The sequence below is a fragment of the Cervus elaphus genome, chromosome 26, assembly GCF_910594005.1.
Source record: "Cervus elaphus chromosome 26, mCerEla1.1, whole genome shotgun sequence".
In the NCBI taxonomy this organism is placed as follows: domain Eukaryota; kingdom Metazoa; phylum Chordata; class Mammalia; order Artiodactyla; family Cervidae; genus Cervus; species Cervus elaphus.
Window position 1 is genome coordinate 20988867 of NC_057840.1, and position 23688 is coordinate 21012554.

General features: G+C 39.2%; 1 protein-coding gene across 5 annotated transcripts in view; it reads left to right on the forward strand.

The window, feature by feature from the left end:
* PDE7B (phosphodiesterase 7B) overlaps positions 1–23688 on the forward strand; it is a 344516-nt gene that overhangs the window by 166459 nt on the left and 154369 nt on the right. The window contains exon 1 of one of the 5 annotated variants that reach the window (XM_043888458.1): positions 22085–22322. The exons of the other annotated variants lie outside the window; for them this stretch is intronic. Within the exon in view, the coding sequence (XP_043744393.1) occupies positions 22085–22322 (238 nt within the window). Of the gene's footprint in view, positions 1–22084; positions 22323–23688 lie in introns of those variants that run through there. 5 annotated transcript variants of the gene reach the window in all.

A 23688-nucleotide genomic window follows, 5' to 3' on the forward strand; every position in this document is an offset into this window, starting at 1 on the left:
GTGCATGTGCAAACATACAGAGACACACACAGAATTTTAAGACCAAAAGTAACACTGGAGCCCAATTCCATGGTATTTTTATTATTAATCTTTACTTGGGCACAATTTCACTTGAAGCTAGTGGGATTCTTTTTCCTGAGTCAAGCCGGCGGACTCAAGTCTGTTGGGAGCCAGCAGACCACAACAGACGTCATCAGATCTCTGGTGCTTCAGGATATACATACTGATCACTGCAGGGGTCGGGAAAGATTTTATTTTTTAGCTTGCGCAGGCTTGCACAATTGTCAGTGGATATAACCCTTGCCTTTCTTTGAAGTGTGAGCTATCAAAAACTAAATAAACCAGATGGAGTTATTTTCTGACTCAAGGTGACAGAGCAGACCAATGCCTGAATGTTATTTCTTTTTAAAGATGGAAAGAGAATTACAGGTTACTACATCTAATTTGCATCTTCCTTTGAAAAGGTGGATCCCCCAAAAGAAATTTTTCTCAAGTGCCTTTTGTCCTGCTTGTAAGTAATAAAATTGAAAATAAGAGAAAGGGCAGATGATTGACCACTTAGCAAGAGAATAAAGGGGAAATTGTCAGCTATAACAGTGAGAAACACTGAGTTGAAGGCATTCAGATAACCTCTGTTCTCCTTGTGACCAGATAAATATACACTCTTGCTTCCCAGATTCCTTCCATACTTGGTGCAATACTTGAAAAAAATATTTTTTGACCAGGTTTTTGGCATTTTCATCTTTTCTGGGAATACTTCTAAATGACCTAGGGGAAATTTTCTAAACCAGAGAACAGTTTTGGCAGCAAAAGCAAGCCTCAATATGTATTATGACTGAAACAAAGTAATTTAGCCTTTTACTCATGCAAGGACCTATGAGAACATCTATGTTAAGCAAAATAAAATAAATTTGATATCTCTATTTTAAATATGTGGACAAATGTTTTACATTCTTATTATTTTAACTCTATAAAAGAAAATGTGGTTGATGATTTGCTAATAAATTAGAAGAAATTAGCTAGATTATTAATGTCAGATTTGTAATTTACTCTTACAGAATTAAGTTCTCAGTTGTATTATATTTGTTCTACTTATATGGCTGCTTTCTCTGTTATCATGTAAAAAGTGTATAAAACAGCCTCTCTGGACCTTTATTTTTCTCATCTATACAATGGAGATAATAGGTCCTATTTCAAAGGGCTACTGAGATGATTAGATGATACAATATAAGTAAAATTTCTCACCCCATGACTGTACACAGTAGAGTCTTTCTGATACATTCCTTTCTACCTTCTTGTTATTTTCTATGGCATTTGAAAAAAGTAGTGTGAGGATTTCAGTGGATTAATTGTGTAAAGTCCAACTGGTAAGGGCACAAAGCCAGGTATGTGTGGAGGAGCTACCATTTATGAGTGCTAACTGTGTACCTGGCACATAATAAATGCTCTATAAATATTAGCTATTATCATACCACACACCTCGTTTTATCCTCACAATAACTCAGGAGAGTGTTTCTTTTCATTCTCATCTTCCAGTTGATGAAACTAAGGCTTGGGAGGTCAAGTAACTTGCCCAGTGTCACACAGCAGGATTATGACAGCCAGAATTTCAACTGAGATCCTCTCCAGAACTCCTGGCCTCACCCCTGCATACGCCACACCTACTGAAGTATATGAAGTATTGGGCAGGCAGGCCTGGGGTGAAGTCCATCATCTGGAACAGGACAGGGAAGCCAGAAGTAAAATAAAATAAAAGACAAGGTAGCTGGCCTTCTCACCTGTGAGAGGAGTTTCCAGTAGCAATCTCTAAGCCTGCTTATTCACAAGCATAAAGCAAGTACACAAGCATAATGCATAAGTACTACTTATTCAAGTATATTTAATCAGATTGGTTATCTGGTCTCACAGCCTCTAGAAGATCTGAAGCAATAGAATTGAAGGTAGGGACAAGTTTCTAAAGCCAATTGCCTTGAGAACAAGAAAAATGAATTCTGAAATCCTGCCAAATGCTGACCCAAAACTTTTTTTAAATGTAGTAGCCTGGAGCCCTTACATTACGAGTCCTTGAAGTAATAGACAGTCATAATAAAGTCATTTAAATTGTTAGAACAGAAATGTGTTACACATTTTATATAAAAAGTAAATTTCATCCAAATATTATTGTTTTTAGGTCACTTAAAATAGGACTTAAATAGGAAGTATCAGCAGGGAAAACAATCACTTAAATACATTTCCTCTGTTGATAGTTTTAGCTAACTATCAATATTACCAAAACTATTGGGTTTTGACAATATTAATTTTTCATTATTAATCCTGAAAATTTAACCACATTAACTTTTATTTTTTTACTTACTGGACTTTACTCCATTGTACATAATTTTTTGAATTGGGTGATCAAAATTGTGCCAAAGGCAAATTTTATATCAGGCAGTATTCAAACATCAGTGACCAGCATGGGAAATGGTTTCTTGCACTATTTTAAGAAGGAGTTGGCAACTTTTAATGTCACCACTAATATTTTAACATAAAGTATGATCAGGAAGAAAATGAACTCATTTTCTATAAACAGGCAAACTCCTAAGAATTTCTACCCTAAGCATTTTTGACTGAACAGGTTATGTTTCAACATACATTGACAACATTGGTTGACAGCCCTGGGAAGTTAGGAACTATGATGGCAGTGAACAAGATAGCCAGGGAAATTTTCAAAAATATTAAATAGTGACTGAGGACTTTTAAAGGCATAGTTGTCTTCTGACTTTTATCTGTAGATTTTCTTGAATTTGGGGGCAAATCATTTGATCCCCAGAAGAATCCCAATCTCATTATGACTGACAGAACCCCAGAATGCAGATAACTGAATCCAGAATAAATCAGGAAGACACACCTCCACCAGATTCCCCTCAACCCAAGTCCTGCAAACCAGAGTCCAGGAAGCTCATGAATGAGGACCAGACAAAACTTCACCTGAGAGATGGACTGATTTTTCTTTCATCCGTTTCTTTGTTTAGAGCATTACTCCAACACATTCCCTATTTAGTATCAGACTCATCTTATACATCCCAATTTCCTGGTAGCTCCACGCAGATTAGATCAATAGATGATCACTCTGGGACTATATTCTTCCCCTGAAGATTTTTGGTCTTTGTCCTCCATGGCCTCAGACAGACATGGAAAAATAATGCAGTGGATATAGCACCTGAGCACTATGTCCAACCTGACTAAATGTAATCAACTCCTCAGCATTATGAACAACGCTGATCCCAACCCAGTCGAGAAAAAGGAGGCCAACACGTGGCATGTAATCTGGATCATCATGCCATTTAGAGTCAAATGAAAACCTCTGAGGGCTTCCCAGGTGGTTCAGTGGTAAAGAATCCACCTGCCAATGCAGGAGATGGGTTCAACCCCTGGGTCGAGAAGATCCACTCCAGTATTCTTGCCTGGATAATTCCATGGGCAGAGAAGCCCGGTGGGCTACAGTCCAGGGGGTCACAAAGAATCAGACATGACTGAGCATACACATATGAAAAACTTTGAACACTCTAAGTAACAAAAAAAACATGGTACCTCCTCATTTAAGTAACTCAAAACAAAACAATAAAGGAATCTTTATCACTTAAAGAAGTCCAACAAAGTTCTGATGGTTCTTAAGATATTTATTTCCATACTTAAAAAATGTATGTATCAAAAAATCCAAGTATTTATTATAAGAAAATTTTGGTGTCCATGCTTTGTGAATCCCCTAAATATGGACTTAGCCTATGCATTAGCTGTCTTTGTGCCCAAGTATCTCTCACCTTGAGTGATATATGCATGGGTTCCCCCTCCCCACAAAAGGCCCAGAATTGTCTCATGGTCACCCATCTCTATTTTTACAAAAACATAGTCTCTGCTTATATCCACTTGATGGAGTCAGTATGAATACTACTAAGTAGATTTTTAAAAATACATTCCTGGAAATAAATACTACCAGAAATGCAAAGTATTGTTCTTAAAATTGATCTGCTTCTGAAGTTAATAAATGACTCTCTCAGAATAAATTGTTCAACCCTGTAAGATGAATAAAGTGAAGGACATTCTAGGACTCTGTAGCCAAAGTTCTTCTGGTAAATTACAGGGTGCCTTGAGAGAAGTTGCATTGTTTCATACAATGAAGAAATTAATTCCCAGAAAACAAATTTTTTTAATTTCACAAAGAGTGAAATAAGTGACAGAGAAGTCAAACATCTAGTATAGCTTGAAAAGAAGAAAAGAAAATCTCTCAAATTGTAAAACTACGTATATCAGGGCACTACCAAATATGCTTTTTCTCATTGTCACCGCAATGTACTCATGGTTTAAAGTATTTTGTCTATGAAACTGTGTTAATTTGGCAATAATTATTTTGTTTTTCTTTTTCCCTCTTTTTTAATTACAATTAGACCTTGTGCTCAATAAGGTGTGAACAATTTTATGTCAACTAAGAATTTGAATTTTTTAACAATTGGCATAAGGCAATTTATTTTATAAATTTATCAATTTATCAAAGCTAAATATTTTGTTTCTACTAAAAACATACATATAGTATTTTTATAAGTGTATATAGCTATATATTATGCCATTTACTGTATTGAAATATATATGGTAATATAGCTTTTAAATATATAGCAAAAAATAACTTGCCAACCATAATTCCCTATCTTATCATCTCTCTGAGGCAGAAAACTGCACTGAACTCAATCTTCTCTTTTTACAGAGGAAAATAAGTCCTAGAGTGATTACTACCTTCTCCAAGATCAAACAACCATTAAAAATGGAATTTTCTTTTGTCCATAACACTCCTGGAACAAATCCCATCTACTTTCTATGTTCTCTGAATAAGCTCTTAGTTTAAAAGAAGAGACTCATAAGAAAATTGTTTCTATCAAATGACTGTCTCTCAGATCACCTCTTCTCTCCACTGTCCACGACTATTCCAGGAATAACTATTTGCTCCATAATATAGCTTCCCTTGTATCTGCACCTTCCTCCATTTTACCATTGCATTATAACAATCACGCCTACCTTGGTCTGCCACCCCCTCTGGGGTTATGGGCTTTTTGATCTCTTTATCTTCAGCACTTACTGTACTTAGTTCTACGTTGATTTGGGATGGAAGCAGCTGGACTGAACAGGACACGATGTTCTGTTTTGTTTCCTTTAAAACAAAACAAATATGCCAATACTTCCCAAATTAACACGTAAGGACTGATTTTTTTCCCTAGACTCTATCCTCAAACTATCTACTTGACATCTACTAGGGTATCTGAAGTGAAAGGTATCTGAAAGGCATCCCAAACTCCCAATATCCAACTAAGTGCTTGATTAGCATCACATCTAAATATGTTTCTTCCCATCCCAGCCGCTAACTAGGATACTAGAACTCAGCTGCCCTCTTTCTCTCCCATGCCAATCCATAGGTATATTCTAGAGACCTACTTCCAAAATCTTTCCTAAAACTGTTTATTTTTCCTTTGGTCTCACCCTAGCCAGCCATTGTTCTTTCTTTCTTGAATTTTCTTAGCCTGCTTGCTAATTTCTGCTTCCCCCCTTGCTCTTATAAAATCCCTTCTCAGCAGAACTACCACTGTGATCTTATGTAAACTACATTGATCACACCACTCTTCTGAAAAACTTCTGATGGTTTATCATCACACTTGGAATGACATCCAAGATCATCTCTAGTCAGTTATACAGCCTAACATGGTCTGCTCAGAATCTCATCACACACAGCCCTCTCCCTCATTCACTGAATCCCTGCCATCTGCTCTTCATTTCTCAGACACAGCCAGCTTGTTCTTGCTTTAGGGTCTTTCCCTCAGTTGTTCCTCTGCCTCAAATCTTCTTCCCTAGATCTTTGACTGGCTGGCTTTTCCTTGCCATTAATTTTCAGCCTGATTATCACTTAGTTCAAGAGGCCTCTCCCAATCATACAATGAAAATCCCTTTTCAGCCACTATTAATCAATTAAGTTTGTTTATAATATCTCTGATAATGACCGAGGACTGTCTTGTTAATGTATTTGTGTGCGTGTTTCTGGCTCTCACTGGAATGTAAAGTCTGACTTGTTCAAAGCTTCGCTTCCTGACTGACTCATACAAGGTGCTTCATGAATGTTTGTTGCTCAGTGCTGTTCATTTCATCTTCCTACCTTGGCTATTGACAAGGTGAATGAAGTCCTGTGTTTCAGAGTCTCCCTGAAAAAGATTTGTCATCTACAGTCAAGAGATCTCTTCTCTTTTCCATCCTTGAGCGCCTACTCAAGGTTTCTGTAATGACTGGTTGTTAATGTGTAGTAACCTTTTGTCCCCAGCAGTTGCATCCTTTGGGCCCTGACGTTGATTTTCCTCATCTTGGCGCCTGAAGAGCCAGTGTGATCTCTTTTGTCCCATTGCCCTGGCCATGTGCAGTGATACCCGCAGTGCAGGAGGTGGAAGGCACTGCTCTTCAGGTATCAGAAGGGGTGACTTCCCTGCCTGGCCCCAGCAGCGTGGTGGGGGCTGAGCGCCAAGCCTGTGTGTGTGGCGCACGCAACATCCTGACCCTTCCCCAGAGTTGGCCTGGGGCTTTGGATGGGTAGTGACTGAGCTCCTGGGATCAGACTTACTTGTCCCACTAGGGAGCGCTGGTAGAGAGGGTGGGAGAGACTGCAAAGTACTATGTCTATTAAGTCTCAGAGATCACAAATGGAAACCGAAAAGAGAAAGAAAGGGACAGAGAGAAACAGGATGGTCTCAGGAAAAAAAAAAAAAAATCAGCTTACTCACCTATTTTACCCCATTGCCCCATGAAACCAGCTCTTTGCTAATATGGTCCTCCACTGGCTGAGTTTCCATAAGGCCACTGTGGCACTCCAGCTTTTTTCTCAAATTATGGAGCTGCTTTTAGATGCCTATGAGGCCACTCAGGGGTGCATGGTCATTCATTCATTGAACAGATCTCTGCTACACCTGATGGACAGTCTGCTCTGATCAGTGGTATGGTCCAGGTCATCTCTCAGGGCAGAAGATCCCAGAACAGCAGAGTATTGCCGGATCTGACAAACTCAGAGGTGGTCTACAACTCCCAACAAGAGCTGAGCAAACAGAACCCTAAAGAAAGGTTGATGCTTAGAACTCATCTAAACCTTCAATGTCAGACTGAAGCCCAAATCTTCTGAGTTGTTCCCGAGTCCCATACCACACTAATCTCACCAACAGTCCTTCTCCAGTCCTCAATGGAGGGGCTGAGGAATGGACAGTTCAGAATGGTTCTCTAATTACAGCTCCCCCAAATTCCTTGAACAGAGCACGTTTCCTTCACCATCCTAATCCCCTGATGATGAAGAAAGCCATTCTCTTACTTTCTTTTGACACGGTCAATTTCTGAAATCTTCTCCAAGAACTGCAAAAGTCATTTCACACTCTCATAAGAAACCTTTGATTTCTCTAATTATAGGAACTATCTCATGGCAAAAGTAAATAAATAAACAAAAGTCTTTTTGAAGTTGCTTTACCTGTTTCAGACCACAAGGATCTTATTTAGAAAATTGGTAAGAAACTTTAATGCCCTAAATGATGTTCAAAAGTCCTGAAGTGGTGACGGAGTTTCCCAGAGTGCTTTTAATTACCAGCCAGGAGTGTGCTTCTTGGGCTTCCTTTGTAGCTCAGTCGATAAAGAATCTGCCTGCAATGCAGGAGACTGGGGTTCCATTACTGAGTCCAGATGATCTCCTGGAGAAGGAAATGGCAAGCCACTCCAGTATTCTTGCTTGGAGAATCCCATGAACAGAGGAGCCTAGCAGGCTACAGTCCATGGGGTTGCAAGAGTCAGACATGACTTAGTGACTAAAACACCAGTGTGCTCTTTGCAAGATCCTGAGGGACTGATTTACAGATGACAGTGTCTTACCAAGAAAGATCTGATGCTTCAGCAACTTACAACCTTTGATGAAAAGTGAGGAAATAAAGACTTTTAAGACAATTATCCTCTAGGAATAATTATGCTGTAATGGGTTTCTAGAGAGTTAAAGAGAAACTAGTTCAGTACTCAGTGTCTATGCCTGTTTATTCAGACCACACTATAGTACTCAGCATCAATGGCTATCTATTTAGAACACACTAGAAAAAATTAATATTATGTTTTGTACAACTGGATCTGGAGAACCTTTCAGATATCTGAAACTCATGTTAGAAGTTAGAACATGAGGAAGAGATGGGAACAGCCCAGTATTGAACAGAAGGGCCCAGCAACTGATATTCTCCGGGGTCCTGGAATAATCTTTATGATTATTCACAGTGAAAAGCCATACTTTTTTTTCTGTTCTCTGTAGTTTCTTTTTTATCTTTGTCTTCTTTTCCACCATCTCCTTGACCACTCCATACCCTTTGTTTTTCCTTACTTTTACCTCTTTTTTGCAAATGTTTTTATGAAGTATATAATTTACAATGCTGTGTTAATTACAGATGTGCAGCAAAATTATTCAGTTATATATATGTAATTTATTTTATTTATATATATATATATTTTCTTTAAATTCCTTTCCATTATAGGTTATTACAAGATATTGAATATAGTACCCTGTGCTATATAATAGGTCCTGTTGTCTATCTATTCGGCATATAGTAGTATGTATCTGTTAATCCCAAACTCCTAATTTATTCCCCCCTACATTTTACCTCTCCTATCTTTTACCCTCTGTATATTACTTGCTGGCTCTACTGATGGCACACAGGGCTAAGTGGGCTATTGGTGCCAGCTCCATGCAAAAGAGAGCAGGTGATTTGGAAAAGATGGTCATAACTGGCTTTTACTGAATGCTTGCTTTGCACCTGGACTTGTTCTACAGACTTTGCACAAATGCTCTCATTTAATCCTCAGTTTTCCCAAGAGTTCAGTCTAACTTTTCCAACACTTTGGTTCTACTGGAGGATAAAAGCTCTTTCAGTTTTTGTTTTGTTTCTGAAAATTCTCTTTGCAAAGATCCTAAAAGAAAAGCTCCCAAGACATGCCAACTTGAAGAAAATGTCAGAGGTACATTTGACCCATAGGTTAGAGATAAGAAACAACTGTGTGGGTTCTCGATGGAATTTCAAGTAGATTTCTATAACTAATCTTTTGTTTGCACATTTGTGTTCTTATGGGGAAATGTGACTTTACCAAGCATGTTAGCAGGGAAAAGTTCTAACCCTTCAATAATTTCAAGAAAACCAGCATATGGTTTAGGTCAAAAAGAGTACTTGGATTTTGCAACACCAAGTATCCCTTCTGAGGTTTCCCAAAATGCTGTGGCTATCCCCCACCGAACTTTCTTCTTATTTTTACCACAGAAATAATAGGGCTATTTCATCATTCATTGTGATCTTGACCGCTTGAGAGGTTCTCTAAGGAAGCCATCAAAGAAATGAGTACCTGCACTTTTAATGTAATATTGCAAAAGTGAAATACAGAATTTACATGCGTGATGGACATAAAGAAAAATATTAACTAATACAAGGCATGTAATAGACGGACAAATGGAATAGTTGGGATTAATTGGGTTTGGTCAGGCAAAGATTTAGAGTATCTCCTGTTATTTCAAATAAGTGAATTAATTTATTAATAAATTATTACTGAGGACAGGACTTGGGGGATATCCACAGAAATTGAGCATCTGAAAGTCAGAATGATTTGCCCCAGGCTTTGAACTTTTCTCTCCTTAGGGACATTTCTGAAGAGCCAAGCCCTTCTGTCACTTTGTAACACCTTATAAAGAAGGTGTTATATAAAGGTGTTGTGAAATTTATAGGTTTACATTTCCCTAGTAGAAGGACTGTGAATATAAATGACGAGGTAACCAAATTTACCATGTGGAAGTAAAGCCAAGAAAAGGAACTAAGGCAGAAAACAGAAAATGCCTGGCCCACTGGAAACGTTGCTGTCCTCAACTTCATCTCCAATCTATTACCCCAGGTCAGAAATCAGCTGAAGACCAGATCTGGATTTCCCTACATGTATTGTACATATGAAAACTGACCCAAGTCATTTCCTTAACACTCGGAAACACTTAAGAATCTCTTTTTCCAATTTCTGGCCAAGCTGTTTAGAAAATCCAGATGGAGCTGGCACTGTGATCCTGTAAGCAGCCTTGCTAAATGGCTCCAAAAGGAAAATATCCCTCTAATGTCTTGGGGAAATCGACTCATCTCCACTCACCAATTCTACATCATTGTTCCCTGGTTTTTCAGATCCAAGATTTAGGTCAGAGACAGCAGAGTTGCTGCTGCAATTATGATTAAATCACACAGAAACTACTCTGATCATCTTTCATCACATAATGGTACAGGTAAATCAAGTCAGTTTTCATAAGGAATGAAGTTATTTTCGGACTGTGGCGTCTGGTTTGAGGAAACCATCCATTAATGAAGAGAGACCAGATGTTCACCTAATTTTTTTAAAAAATGTCATGGGCGCCATTTTCTTTCTCTGCAATCACACTGAGAGAGGAAGACCTTCAGCACTTTCTGAATGAAGGTTGTGGCAAAAATCTCAAGTCCAACCTGGTGGCTACAGTCAAGACCACAGTGGGATAGAATATGGCTTAAAGGACACAGGATATAATCCTACCATGAACAAAAAAGATAGAAACAGGTGCACGAAGTATCATAATTATTCTTTCCTTCTGACTTGCCTCACGTAAATGTTCATGATACAGCCATGGAGACAGTCATGTATGGTTGCAATGTGTTGATCAAACCAAGTTCCTACTGCTTAATAATACACCCAACCACACAGGAAGTGTAGGACAATGTTAAGAGAGCCTGCTCGAGAGCCAACCTGCCTTAGTTCAAACCACTCTTCTAAAGTTTGGTAGTATGTGAATCTTGAGCAAATTAATCTCATAGGGAATCATGATTGTCCCTACCTTCTCTGGGCTCTTGTAAGGATAATATAAGGCATTTCGTATAAAATGTGTGGTGCTCTACTGAGTACATAAGCAGTGAAAAGAACATGCGTAAGCTCAGGTCTGTGCGAATCCAGGGCTTATGCCGTCATTATTGGTATAATTAGAAAATTACCTGCTGTGGATTGAATGTTTGTGTCCTCCCAAAAATCTTATGTTGAAACCCTAATCCCAGTGTGATGAGTAACTGGGTCATGAGAGTGGGGCCCTCATAAATGAGATTAGAAGAAAGACTTGAGAGACATGGTCTCTCCACCACATGAAGATGTAGTAAGAAGGCAGTGTCGGGATAAGGAGCCTCACCTGATCCTAACCATGCTGACACCCTGATGATTTCAGGCTTCCAGACTTCAAAACTGTGAGAAATAAATTTCTGTTGTTTCAGCCATCCAGTCTGTCTTCAGCTTGAGCTAAGATGGGATCTAATTGAAATGATTAATTTATCTCTAAAGTCCCTTAAAACTCTGGCATTGCATGCTTTGCCTTTCTTGGCTATCTAGGAATAAGAACTTTTCCTAAGCTGCCAAGTCACTAGCAACACTATATCAAGTCACCTGAGAAAGGTGATGAGAAGATTCTTAAAGTCTTAAAATCATTACAGCTAAACTTTAAGTTTAAAAAAAAAAAAAAAAAATCCTATCAGCAAATAAAAAATAATCAACAAAAAATATAATTAATCACCCACATTATTTTGACAACATACAAACTCTAACATAGTTCATAATTTTTTGTTTTAAATAGATTTCTAGACATTGTCTCAATTGTCAAGGTACAAGAAAAATTTAATGAAAAAAAGTTGGTTTTCATCATTATTAATCACAGACACTAACTGAGACCTGTCCTGTCCACAATTATATTTTAATACTACAATGCATCATGCTTTATGATTAGTTGTATATGTGTTTGTTTTTCCTCTAAATTCGTAAATAACTTTAAGGACAGGGACTATGGTTTTGTATATAAAGGACTTAGCATGAGACACTCAACAAATTATTAGCCACTCAGTAAATGCAGAAGGAAGGGAGGAAGGAAGAAAGAAAGGAAGGAAGGGTACATCCCAGGATTTTATGTTAATATACAAACTATGAAACAATGCTCCCTGCATTCTAAATTGAAAGACAAGCTGGAGCATTAAAGGCAAATAGTGATACAAGTTATCTTAAAAATAAATAAAATGGATATGAAGCTCTGCTTTATTTAAATCAGAGAGGCAGTTGAAGTGGGGCACAAAGACTTCATGAAGAAAATGGGAGTTTTTTGGATGAGATGAGTGGAAAAAATCTTTCCCAATAAAGAGAAGAATAATGTGAGCAATAAATATTAGCTTTTTGATACTGCTGTAACAAATTACCACAAACTTTATGCTTAAAACAAACACAAATGTTTTATCTTACAATTTTGGAGTTTAGAAGTCTAAAATGAGTCCCATTAGGCCAAAATCAAAGTGTCTGCATTCGTTTCTGATGGCTCTAAAGAGAATGCAGTTTTTCCCTTTTCTTTCTTCGAAAGGTTGCCCTCATTCCTTGGTTTGAGGGTTCTTTCTGTCTTCAAAGCTAACATTGGCCAGTTGAGTCTTTATCACATCTTATCAGTCTGACACTGACTCTCCTGCCTCCCTTGACCACATGTAAGAACCCTTGTGATTACACTGCATCCATGGAGACAATCCGGAAGAGTTTTATCTTAACATCAGATGATTAGCAACCTTAATTCCTTTTGCTACCGTAATTCCTCTTTGCCATGTAAACTAACTTATTCACAGGTTCTAGGGATTAGGATGTAGTCATCTTTGGGAGGTCATTATTCTGCCTACCACACAGATCACTGTGCATCTAGCATGTATGGGAAACAATATGATTCCATAGGAATTTTGAGTGTTAAATGTAAGCTTGAGTGAGTTTACAAGGCTCGGTTAGTAGGAGCATGGTTTTGAAATGTTGAATGTCCAACAAAGGGATTTAGACTGTTTCTTTAGGTAATAATTCTCTCTGTGTTGTGTTACTACTAATATCTCCCATCACTTTTTATTTGTTACACATTAGAAAATAATATGCACATTAGGAAATATCCTAATTTTAAAGATAATTAAGACTTCACTGAACTTTTTTGAATGACTAATGAGAAACTTAAAAAATAAATTTTAGAAGTAGCTCAATCAATTTATTCCTCAAACTTTGAAAGCAAAGAAGTAATAAAACATAAAAAGGTATTTTTAAAACCCTAGTTGCAGATGGTTCTGGAGTTGACTCCTTATGTTCTAATCCAGACACACATATATAAGAGCAGCAAGATATGGGAACACATGCAAGTCAAAGGTAAGGTATCTTTGCCTTGCACTCAAAATAGGCAACAGGACATGAATGTCCCAAGCAAAAATGTGTAAGAGGACAAAGAATGCAACAGTCTCATGGTCAGACTGTTGAATGTATTCAGGGAGAAGATCATGGAGGACAGAAAGTAGCAGGTTCCAGTGGCTCGGAGAAGAAAATAGAGCAGAACCCATGGTAACCACCTTTTAGAGACAGAAAGATGTGCAATCATTTTAGATACTTTATGGAAGAGAAAGAGCAAATTTTAGTTAGAATTTAAATGTGGGATAGAAAAGAAGTTTACGAAGAAACTCTTAGAGCTTCTAGATGGTAAAGATTCCACACGTGCATCAGTGTTGCCAATTATTCTAGTGTGCTGAGCTTTCTTTCCTTGATGATACTGCTGTTATCTTCTAGCAACACTACATACCACAAAAGGGGGTGGGGGGTTCACTTGGATTTCCCATACCATACTACACAGAGAGTGTGTTGTATGTTGTTTATATACATTAAATAGCCTCACCTTTACTTTTTTATGACTACTTTCTGTCAAGCCATTTCCCTGAGTACTTTTCTAACTCCTTTTTATTTTCTCTTATTAAAAAAGTGGTTTTGTTTGTTTGTTTTGGTTGCACCGCACGGCAACCCTTGCCCCATGCAGTGGAAGTGTGGAACCTTCACCACCGGGCCTCCAGGGAAGTCACACCTCACCTTTCCTTTTTCCCCATGATTCTCCAGAGAAGAAGAGGTTCTAAAATTGCCTTGAAAATTACCATGATATATATTCACTTTTAATCCATTATCTCCCAGCTTTCCCTTTCTTGTTTCTAAGTTACTCCTGTATATGATAGGAAATATAGGCGTTCATCAGTGTAGAAAGCAGTTAGCCTTAGAAAGAATCAGGAAAGACAACGGGAAAAAAACACAACCACCTGTGTTTCCAATTACCAGCAGATGCTTCCATTTATTCTAAGCGTTCTTATTCAGTTAACTGTACAAATTCTTAATCATATAAATGTGATAGTGTTCCAGCCTCATGCTCTTGATTACCCTTGTCTTCCAGTGGATTTCACATGCCTTTTGCTTCTGGTGTCACTTTCCCACGAATGCTATGTCTCAAGCTGCCTGAACTCCAGGTGATACCTGATAAAGAATTCAGCCTGTTGCAGAGTTTATCTTTTTTGTTTTGCTTTATATTTCACTGTGACATTGCAGTACATTTCTCTGAGTCAGCAGCAGGGTGGACCACTCGCTGGTTATAGCTCCATGAATGCCTACTTTCTTTCCATCTTTGCTTTGTGGAGTCATCTGGTCACCATTCATTCATGCCTGGAGTATTACAGTGGGAAAGATCACCAGGCTTCATCTGAAGACTGCCTTACACAGACCTTTAATAAATCAAATGAAGGAGTACGTCTTGGTGAGAATATCCATGATGATGGAGATCAAAGACCCAGAGCCTTGCCTGTATTTCAATCATTCTGAAAAGAACAATGGCCCCTGATGACTCAATGGTAAAGAATCTGCCTGCCAATGCAGGCAACTCAGGAGACACAAGTTCAGTCCCTGGGTCAGAAAGATCCCCAGGAGAAGAAAACAGCAACCCATTCCAGTATTCTTGCCTGGGAAATTCCATGGCCAGAGGAAACTGGTAGTCTACAGTCCATAGGGTCACAAAGAATCAGATACAGCACAGCAAAATGCTGGAAAGGGGGAGGGGTGGCAAAATTAGTCTTAAGTAAATTTTGCTTGAAATTTCAAAAACAGCCATTTATTGTATATATATTCTTTCTTACAGTGGCCCATACTGTTTAGTCAACCTTATTTTTAAAGTTAATTCATAAGGGAAAAGAAATGAATGAAACAAAATTTCAATGCCAAGTAGTTCAATATCATGAATGCCCCTGGATATAGCCCTTGCTCTTTTTTTTTTTTTTTCCATTTATTTTTATTAGTTGGAGGCTAATTAAGCCCTTGCTCTTATATTGCAGCTCTGGTTGCTTATTTCCAGTTGAGAGTAGTTATCCTGGGCCACTATTGATTGTTTTCAAAAGTCTTACTACGTGTTCCTATAAAGAAGGTCACTTTTGCTTAATTTTCTTTCATAACTAACGTTGAAGAGGCAGAAAATATCTGCCATTTAGTACGCCTCTCGCCTTACATCCCAGTGTGGACTGCAGACCAGCAGCCTTGTCATCCCCATGGAACTTCCTAGAAATGCAGGGTCTCAGGCCCCACCCAGACCTGCCCAAACCAAATCTTCATTTTAATAGAATCTCCAAGTGATCTGTGTGCACACTAACATCTGAGAAGAACTGTTGTAGAACAGCATCTGAGAGACACCTTTTGGCGTAGATATTTAATGTAATTCATAATCACCAGGAGGTAATATGTGAGGGAAAGAGGGAAAAATAAATAATAATTTGAGGAGGCAGTAGGATTACACTTCATACACATATAGTCGAAACTTCCTTCTTCCAAATTGACTTTGAACTCCATAAACATAAACATAACTGAATGCCAAAGGGAAAAAAAATAAATGCTCTTAGAAGGTTTTATTCCTTACCATTTTCTCACTTTCCTTTTATGTTGTTTATACTAATAATATTTCTATATCTTATTAGTGATCTAGTTTATTTTGATTATATTAATAGGGAAAAAAAAATCTCACTCGGGCATTTCCCAGCAGGTCTTTGAGGATGTCTGGACAATCTCCCTTCCAGCCTTCTGGAGGTCTTCTTAGTTCTTGAGAGTTCTTAGTATTAGTTGAGAGTTGTTAGTTCTTAGTCTTCCCAGTTCTTGAGAGATACAGAACCCATGTATCTCTCTTGCAAAAAAGAAGTAAAGCATATTTCAGACTTTGTTTAAGCCACTTTTGAAACACTCTACTTGGTTTTATGTACTATACTACCTTGAAAAACAGTTGTGAATTCAACAAAGATGAGCTAAGAGCTATCAAAATTATTAAAATATTTGAGGATTATAGACCCCGAAGGAAAAGATTGGAAGCCCATGTGGTTTGTTTAGAGAAACGAAGCCAGGGGGAAACCTGAGACACATGTTCGTCACCACAGCCTACAACACAAAGCTTTGCAGCTCATGAACATCAAACACAACCATTAGTCACTGCGGCCGGAAATTGAAATTCTAATCACAGAAACGGATACAGTATTAATCAGAACACAAAATAACCCATGGTAAAGATGGCACAGGCTTACACTCTAGACATGATTCATAACTGTTATCACACCTCCCAAATGCAGTTACAATGAATATTTATCCTACTGAGTTTCTTTTAACACATATTTTGTCATTCATCTATGCTCATTCACATGTCAATCATTTTTCCCACCTCTCCCCACCTTTGTATCATTAAATCCCTGACTATCTATCTCTCCCCTGGGGCTACTCTCCAATACTCTGTCTCTGACTTCCCCTACTCCTGCATCCTCATGCAAAGCATGAGTTTCCAAAGTGGGACCTAATTCAAGGATGGGGAGTTTGACTTTTCAGTTTTTTTATAGATCTCAGGAAAGTAGAACCAAAATTTCAGTTTAGATAAACTGTCAGTTATGATTTCTTATAGCTTAAAAATATCATTTAAAATTTTTCAGCACATTATTGCTTATTTAATCTTATTTTATCCTTACAAGTAGATAAAAGGCATGATGGATAATGTTGTTATTGGTACCATACCCTTTTGTAAATGGGCTTCCCTGGTGGCTCAGATGGTAAAGAATATGCCTGCAATGCAGAAGACCTGGGTTCTATTCCTGGGTTAGGAAGATCCCCTGGGGAAGGACATGGCAACCCACTCCAGTATTCTTGCCTGGAGAATCCACATGGACAGAGGTGCCTAGCAAGCTACGGTCCTTAGGGTCACAAAGAGTTGGACATGACGGAGTGACTAAGCACACACTATTTGTAGATAAATCTCTAAGTTTGAGGCAAAGCTCAGTAGTGAGACTGAAATACAGTTTTTGTAACCCTAAGACATTAATAGTAGTCTTGAAGGACTTCTTGGCTATTTCATCATTATAGTTATTTTTGAAGAAGGTGACACACCCACGAACATGGAATTATGAAAAGTATACCACCACTTACAACCTTTGCCAATCAGAAATAAGTGTCCCTGGTAGTCCAGTGGTTAAGACTCTGCTCTCCAAATGCAGGAGGTGTGGATTTGAGCCCTGGTTGGGGAGCTAAGATCCTGCATGTGGCATAGCATGACCAAAAAAAAAAAAAGAAAGAAGTTCTGAAATCCCAGAAAGGTTTCAGCCAGAGGATGCCATGGTCACACAGCAAAGTATCAGGTGATGGAGAGAGCAGGGAGGGGGAGCCAGGTGGAGAAAATCAAGTCTTCCAGTCATTTTGTCCTCAACCCCTGTGTTATTGGGCTTTTTTTTTTTTTTTTTTTTTTTTGCAGGTTAACTCTCAGTGACAGGAAATTTAGCATTAGCTAGATATCTGAGAACCAGGAGAGAGGTCTGATGCCAGCTAAAACTCTGGTTTCTCTCTTTAAATGTCCAAAGAAAATAGAAGACATCGTAAAGCACAGTGAAAACTCAAAACAAGGTGGGGAAGGCCAGACAGGTTCCAGTGCCTGAGAAAGGACCCAGGGGCTGGTAAAGAGATTCTCTCCTCTGCTGTTGCTCTAGCTGCTAATACATATTTGCAGAGTGAATAAGGGAATGATTGGTTGTAGTTTAGAAACCTGTTGTGAAATCACACTATGAATCTGTCAGCTCAGCCTCCTTCTACCTCCCCCCACCTCGCCTCTCCTCATCTTGCCCCGCCCCTCTCCTCCCTTCCCACGTGATGGTGGAAATATGTGCTGCCTTCTATGGTCGGTCTGTAGACCAAGTCCTTTTCCCTACTTGCTGGCATGATTCCTCAAGATTAGTTAAGGCCAAAGTTATTACATTTCTATGTCTCCTGAAGGACACTGTAAATTGTTTGAGCTTCTTCTACTTAGACTACCTTAAACAAAGTCGAAAGACCTGTTTTTCCTCCTTTGCTCATTGTGAATTGCATTTGAAATGCATCTGTGAAACCCTGGGTGGTCGTGTGTGTGTGTGTGTGTGTGTGTGTGTGTGTGTGTATTTATACATCCTATATCCGTATTTGAACTGATGGAGAGAAAAGCCCAGGACAAAATGAATAAATTGCCTCAACAGTCTCAAATTTTTCTTCAAATATAGAAACAGGGTGGGAGTTAATAAGTATTTAAAGTACTTGCAAAATACCTTAGTGAGAAGACGTTGATTAATTAAAATGAAGTTTTGTGAGAATCTAATCTAAAATTGAAATGCATGTGTATTTCTGTTTCTATTCTTTAATGTACATTCTCTAGAATGATTAGAAATATTTAATATTGTTAATATTTTCTTTTTAAAGTCATGTATAGTAAGGGCTTAGCAGCCTATCAACTAGAACAGCCATAAATCCACAATATTTTTACGGAGCCCCCAGAACACTAGAAATTCTTCAAGATGATCCAGGTTCTAAAACATTATGTTTCCAAATCTTTTTTCTTGGTCGTATACCTTAGCATTGTGGTTATCAGTTCTTTTCTTTATAGCTGCAGACACACAACAAAGTTTGATATTTTAGGAATCCATTGGAACAAGCTGTTTTGATTTTGTTAATTCTCATGACATTTCTTTCATACAAGAAGAGAACTATGCTACTTTCCTCTTCATGGGAAGTTAGGTTGACTCACATGCTTGAAAAAAAAAGAACTTATTTTGAAAGTCTATCTTATAATTTCCTGTTTGTAGCATATTAAGTACTGATATTAAGACTTAGAAGAATCCTTACAAGTCACATAGATGAGACCTCTTTGCTCTATGAGTTCTCTGGGCACAGACCTTCCCCATTAGCCCCTTCTCCTCTTCCCTGGTATAGTAATCAGTGAATGATGTAAGGGAAAAATCATAGGTTTACAGGTATGCTCTTCTCAAGTAACTATCTGAAAGATAAAAGAGATGCTAGCCTACAAAATGGAACATAGCCACCTTTTAGAAGATTTGTGAGGGATAGTAGTTTTAGTCCAAGTGCTAACATCTCATCAGTTTGTCCCAATCTCTTGAACCTGTAGTTGAGCCAAAACTCTCCTGAGCCAAGCTTTCTCGCAAGATTTCCTGTACTTCCTGTTTCTATGTGAGCCAGAAATACCATGAGAATGACCTTCCCTGTGGTATTTCTGCACTTCTACCGTGGAATGAAGATAATCCCATACTGGGGAGAATTTTTGTTTTTAATTGTACAGTATTTTTAATTTTCCAAATGTTCTAATGAAGAAGATTCCTCTTTGAGGATGAAAACTTGAGATGGCATTTTCCTGGCCTTTATTTCGACTATGAAGTATTCATGTTCAATGATTCAACATTTTGTAACTTCTCTAAGGTACTTTTACATGGAAATATGTAAAATTATATTGAGAATACAGTGGAAACTTATATCCTAGGATTTTTTTAAAAGTCCTTCTTAAAGGAATGTGCAATGAAGAGTTATATTCTTAATACATTAGTGTATGTAACATATTATATCATATATTTGTTTTCTTTGTTCTTAACCCCTTTGTTCCAAGGGTCAGGATATCCTGATGCTAAGTACTATTACAAAATAACTGAACAAAAATAAAAATAGTCAAACACTTAGGAAACTCTTCAGTTGTTATGTCAAGGAAGTTTGTGACTGAGGAGTGAGTATAAGACACTATTCAGGAAATATGCTAATAGAGGACAGCAGCCTACGTGTGCTTATTGAATAAAATTGTCTCAATTCTGGAGAGCTCGAATGCCCCCAACCTGATAGAAGGGTAAGATAAGAACTGGGAGGGCTGTCAAAAGTGGTAGAACTGTCAGACTGAGGCTTAAATCCCTTCATCTCTTAACAAAGAGGGAAGTTTAAAAAGGCCCATCTTTCTCATAAGTGGGTCATTGATTATTTCCTAATTGGGTTGTATGAATATCTGGTTGTTGTAGGAAGAGCTGCTTGGTCAATATTTTAATCATTAAACTCACAAGCAGCAGTGTCCTAAATGTGTTTTATTGTTGTTTCTTGTCCTTAAAGATGTTGACCCTTCTTCACCCATTACGAAAGGTTTGCCAGCATACTTTTCCATCCAGAAAAAAGAAAGCCACTCAATTCAATGTAGAAAACAACTTCTCACCCATGGGTTTAGAGGAATAATCATAATAACAATAACAATGTGACAGTAGCTTTTGCTAGTTTCAACTTTTAAAACATGAGGTGAGGGAGATGAAAATAATACACACCCTACATTGGTCCTTATCCTCTCTCCTAAAGAAACAGCAAATGATTGTGTGATCAAACAACCCCAAAAGGAAAGCAGAACAGGAGCAACAGATTGTACATCAACAAAATAAAATGCCAAACAAAATAAAACCCTTTGCAATGCTGAGACATGAAAAGGAAAGATGGGATTGTTACAATGGCCTCCCCAAGAAAATAGGAGTTAGCCACGTGAATGTCCAAGTTCAAATTGCTCCTACCAACCCAATTTGCTGGCAAAATACCACCTCACTTTGATTTGTGTCAGGGCTTTTCACACTAGCTCCAGGGGACAACCCCTCTGCTGTGCGAATTCTCACTTCTAGGCTGAGCGCCTCCATCTCTGAACCTTGGGATCCAAGACAGGTGGCCCCTGATTGTCCTCAATTCAACCACTGTTAGGTGGGGGGTGCCATTTGTGGCCCAAATGTCATGTCCCCAGCGCTCTATCTCTGGAAAGCGATTCTTCAACACTCTTTTTGCTGTCATTTACGTCCCCAATGGATGTGCTTTAAAATTATTATTCCATCCCAAGCCATGTGTCCAGACTTTGCAACCTCACCGCACGTTTGCATGAGGATCTGGATGCTTCCCCAAGTCACTTCTTTCAAAGTTAGCTCTGGAATGTGATTCACTGTTATTTCCCTTCCAGCCGAAGGGCAGCTGAGGTTACAAAGGGATTGGACTAATAGTCCAAACTTCAGTGAAGTTTGCTGAGAACCAAGTGGCAATGGGGAGGGAGAGTTATGGAGGAGGGGAGTGTGTGGACTGTGGTCCTGGGGAGCAACCCAAGAGCCTTTCGAATAACCCCAGCTCAGCGCAGACTGTGGTGGACCAGCAAGGTGGCCCCCGGCCAGACCTTCCAGAAAGGAGCAGCTGCGAATCGGTCCTGCCAGTCTCAGCCTCCCCTGTTTTCTCCTCGAGGGCTGGAGCTGGGGAAACTTCTAGGTTTCCTGCACCATGTGGGTGACTCCTTACCTGACCCCTTCAGGTAACCGGCCTCTGGAGTACCCCCTCTGAGAGGCTGGCAAAGAGGAGCCCCCCACCTCTTGGCGTGAAGTCCTCAAGGGCTAAACAAGCCACTTGACAAACTTTGACAAGCACCAAAACAGAACTGAGAACAAATAAATCGGAAGAAGATAAAAAGCAAAGGCTAAAACCTCAATGGCTTTTTTTTTTCCCCTCTCTGCTGTCGTTCCAGCTGTAGCCTGGGATTAATTAAGTGCTGCGAAGTCAGTGCCTGAGAGAGAAGGGGGGGGAAATGCTTTCTCTCTCTAAGGAAGGAGGACAGGAACCGTTCTCACCAGTGAGAAACCTTGGGAAGTGAGTCGCCCTCGCCGTCAGTGTTGTGGAGGGACTGGAGGGACAGGGGGGCCGTGCCAGGCTGGAGGAGGCTTGCCTTTCCGAAGCTGGAGAGGATTTTCCGGGGCTTCGCCTTCCCCTGCCTGGGAAGAATTTCCCCTCTGGTAGCAGCAGCCGCCGCGGCGGCGGCAGCAGCAGCAGCCCGACCTCCTCTTCTGGGGACCAGGGCAGAATGCCTGTGCTGGAGCGCTATTTCCCCTCGGCAGAGCTGGGCAGAAGGTGGACGGCCCCAGAAGGTGAGCTGCCCGCCCCCCTGGGCAGCCGGCCGGGGTGCCAGCAGGGGCCGCTGCCCTGGGACTTGCCAGAGATGATCAGGATGGTAAAGCTGGTCTGGAAATCCAAAAGTGAGCTGCAGGCGACCAAACAGAGAGGCATTCTGGAGAATGAAGATGCTCTCCACAGCATTCCAGGTAAACGGACTGGGAGGTGTGAGAGGTACCAGGGCCAAGTCTGAGGACTTTCAAGTCCCTTCCTTGGAGAGCCCAAAATATAAAAATGGGAAAAGGAAGGAAGGCAAACTGTACCGCATAGGGCCCGAGGGTTGTGATTAATGAATGTTTGCTTTTTTATTGAAATGCATCTTAAAATTAAGAGTATGTGGCAGGAGGAGCCTGAATAGTGGAAAATCAAGAAATCTGGGATCTGGGCTTAAGCTGTCATTTGATTGTCCCGTGGCTTAAGTGAAATTTCCTAAGCTTCAGTCCTGATAAGGAAGGGAAGAAATTGGGCACTTTTTAATGTCTATCCTGTCTTTGCAATTTCTTGTTGATAAGCCAGTTGTCTCTGAGAGAATATTCTTCTTAGGTTGCTTTTTTGTAATGCTTTTTGCAAAGTAAACTATATTTTCTCATTTTAAACTATGGGTTTACAGCATGTATTCCAGTTCCCAGGAATGAGTTTGAACTGAAAATTTTTTATGTCGTGAGAAACTTGATAAACTGCCTTGCCTCAATTTCCCCTTTTGACAAATGACAATAATACAAATTTCCCCATTGATATTAGGAAAAATCAACTCACAAATGTGGAAATGATGATTCATAGGAGCTTTGTCATGTTATAAGAATGTGCTGTGTTTGGGACAGTTGAGACGAACTTTGCTATATTTTTAACAGTGGGGACCACACCACAAACACATCTAGGATCCCTTTGGAGGATCCCAAGGGACTCTGATAACACCGTCAACTAAAAATGCAGGGTGTGCTTTTCCTTAGGGAATATGTTGGTAGCTATTTGGAAAGTGGTGGTTCACTTTAGAACGAATGTGAGCATGTGTTTATGCATTTGAAGTCTTGGCTAGCCCAATGCGTGGAATCCTGACATGCCATTGGTGGTGAGAGATGGGGAACTAGATGGAAAAGCTATACCAAAAATTACCTCTTCTTCTCATGGAAAGAGACTAGGAAATCAAAACTCAGCTAATTTTGTTTTTAATCATTTATGCAGAAACTTTTTTAAGTTGCCTAATAATCTAAAGAGAACATTATTAAAAAATAATGCTCTGGGCAAGGGGAAAACAGATTTGAAAGGAATTAAAAAACAAAAAGTGTTGGTCTCTAGTAAACAATGAATACTTAGGAAAGAGAAGGAAACCCATGAGACTGAGGTTTATGTGGCATTTGGGAGATGGATGCCCAAGGAAATGGGTCTTGGTCAGAAAAAATGAGGTAATGCTAAAGCCATCCCATATTTCATGTGAGTTCAAGAAAAATGGAAAAACCCACCTGGGCAGAAAACTTAACTATGACACTTCAACTTTAACCACTCTTGGTTTGTTTC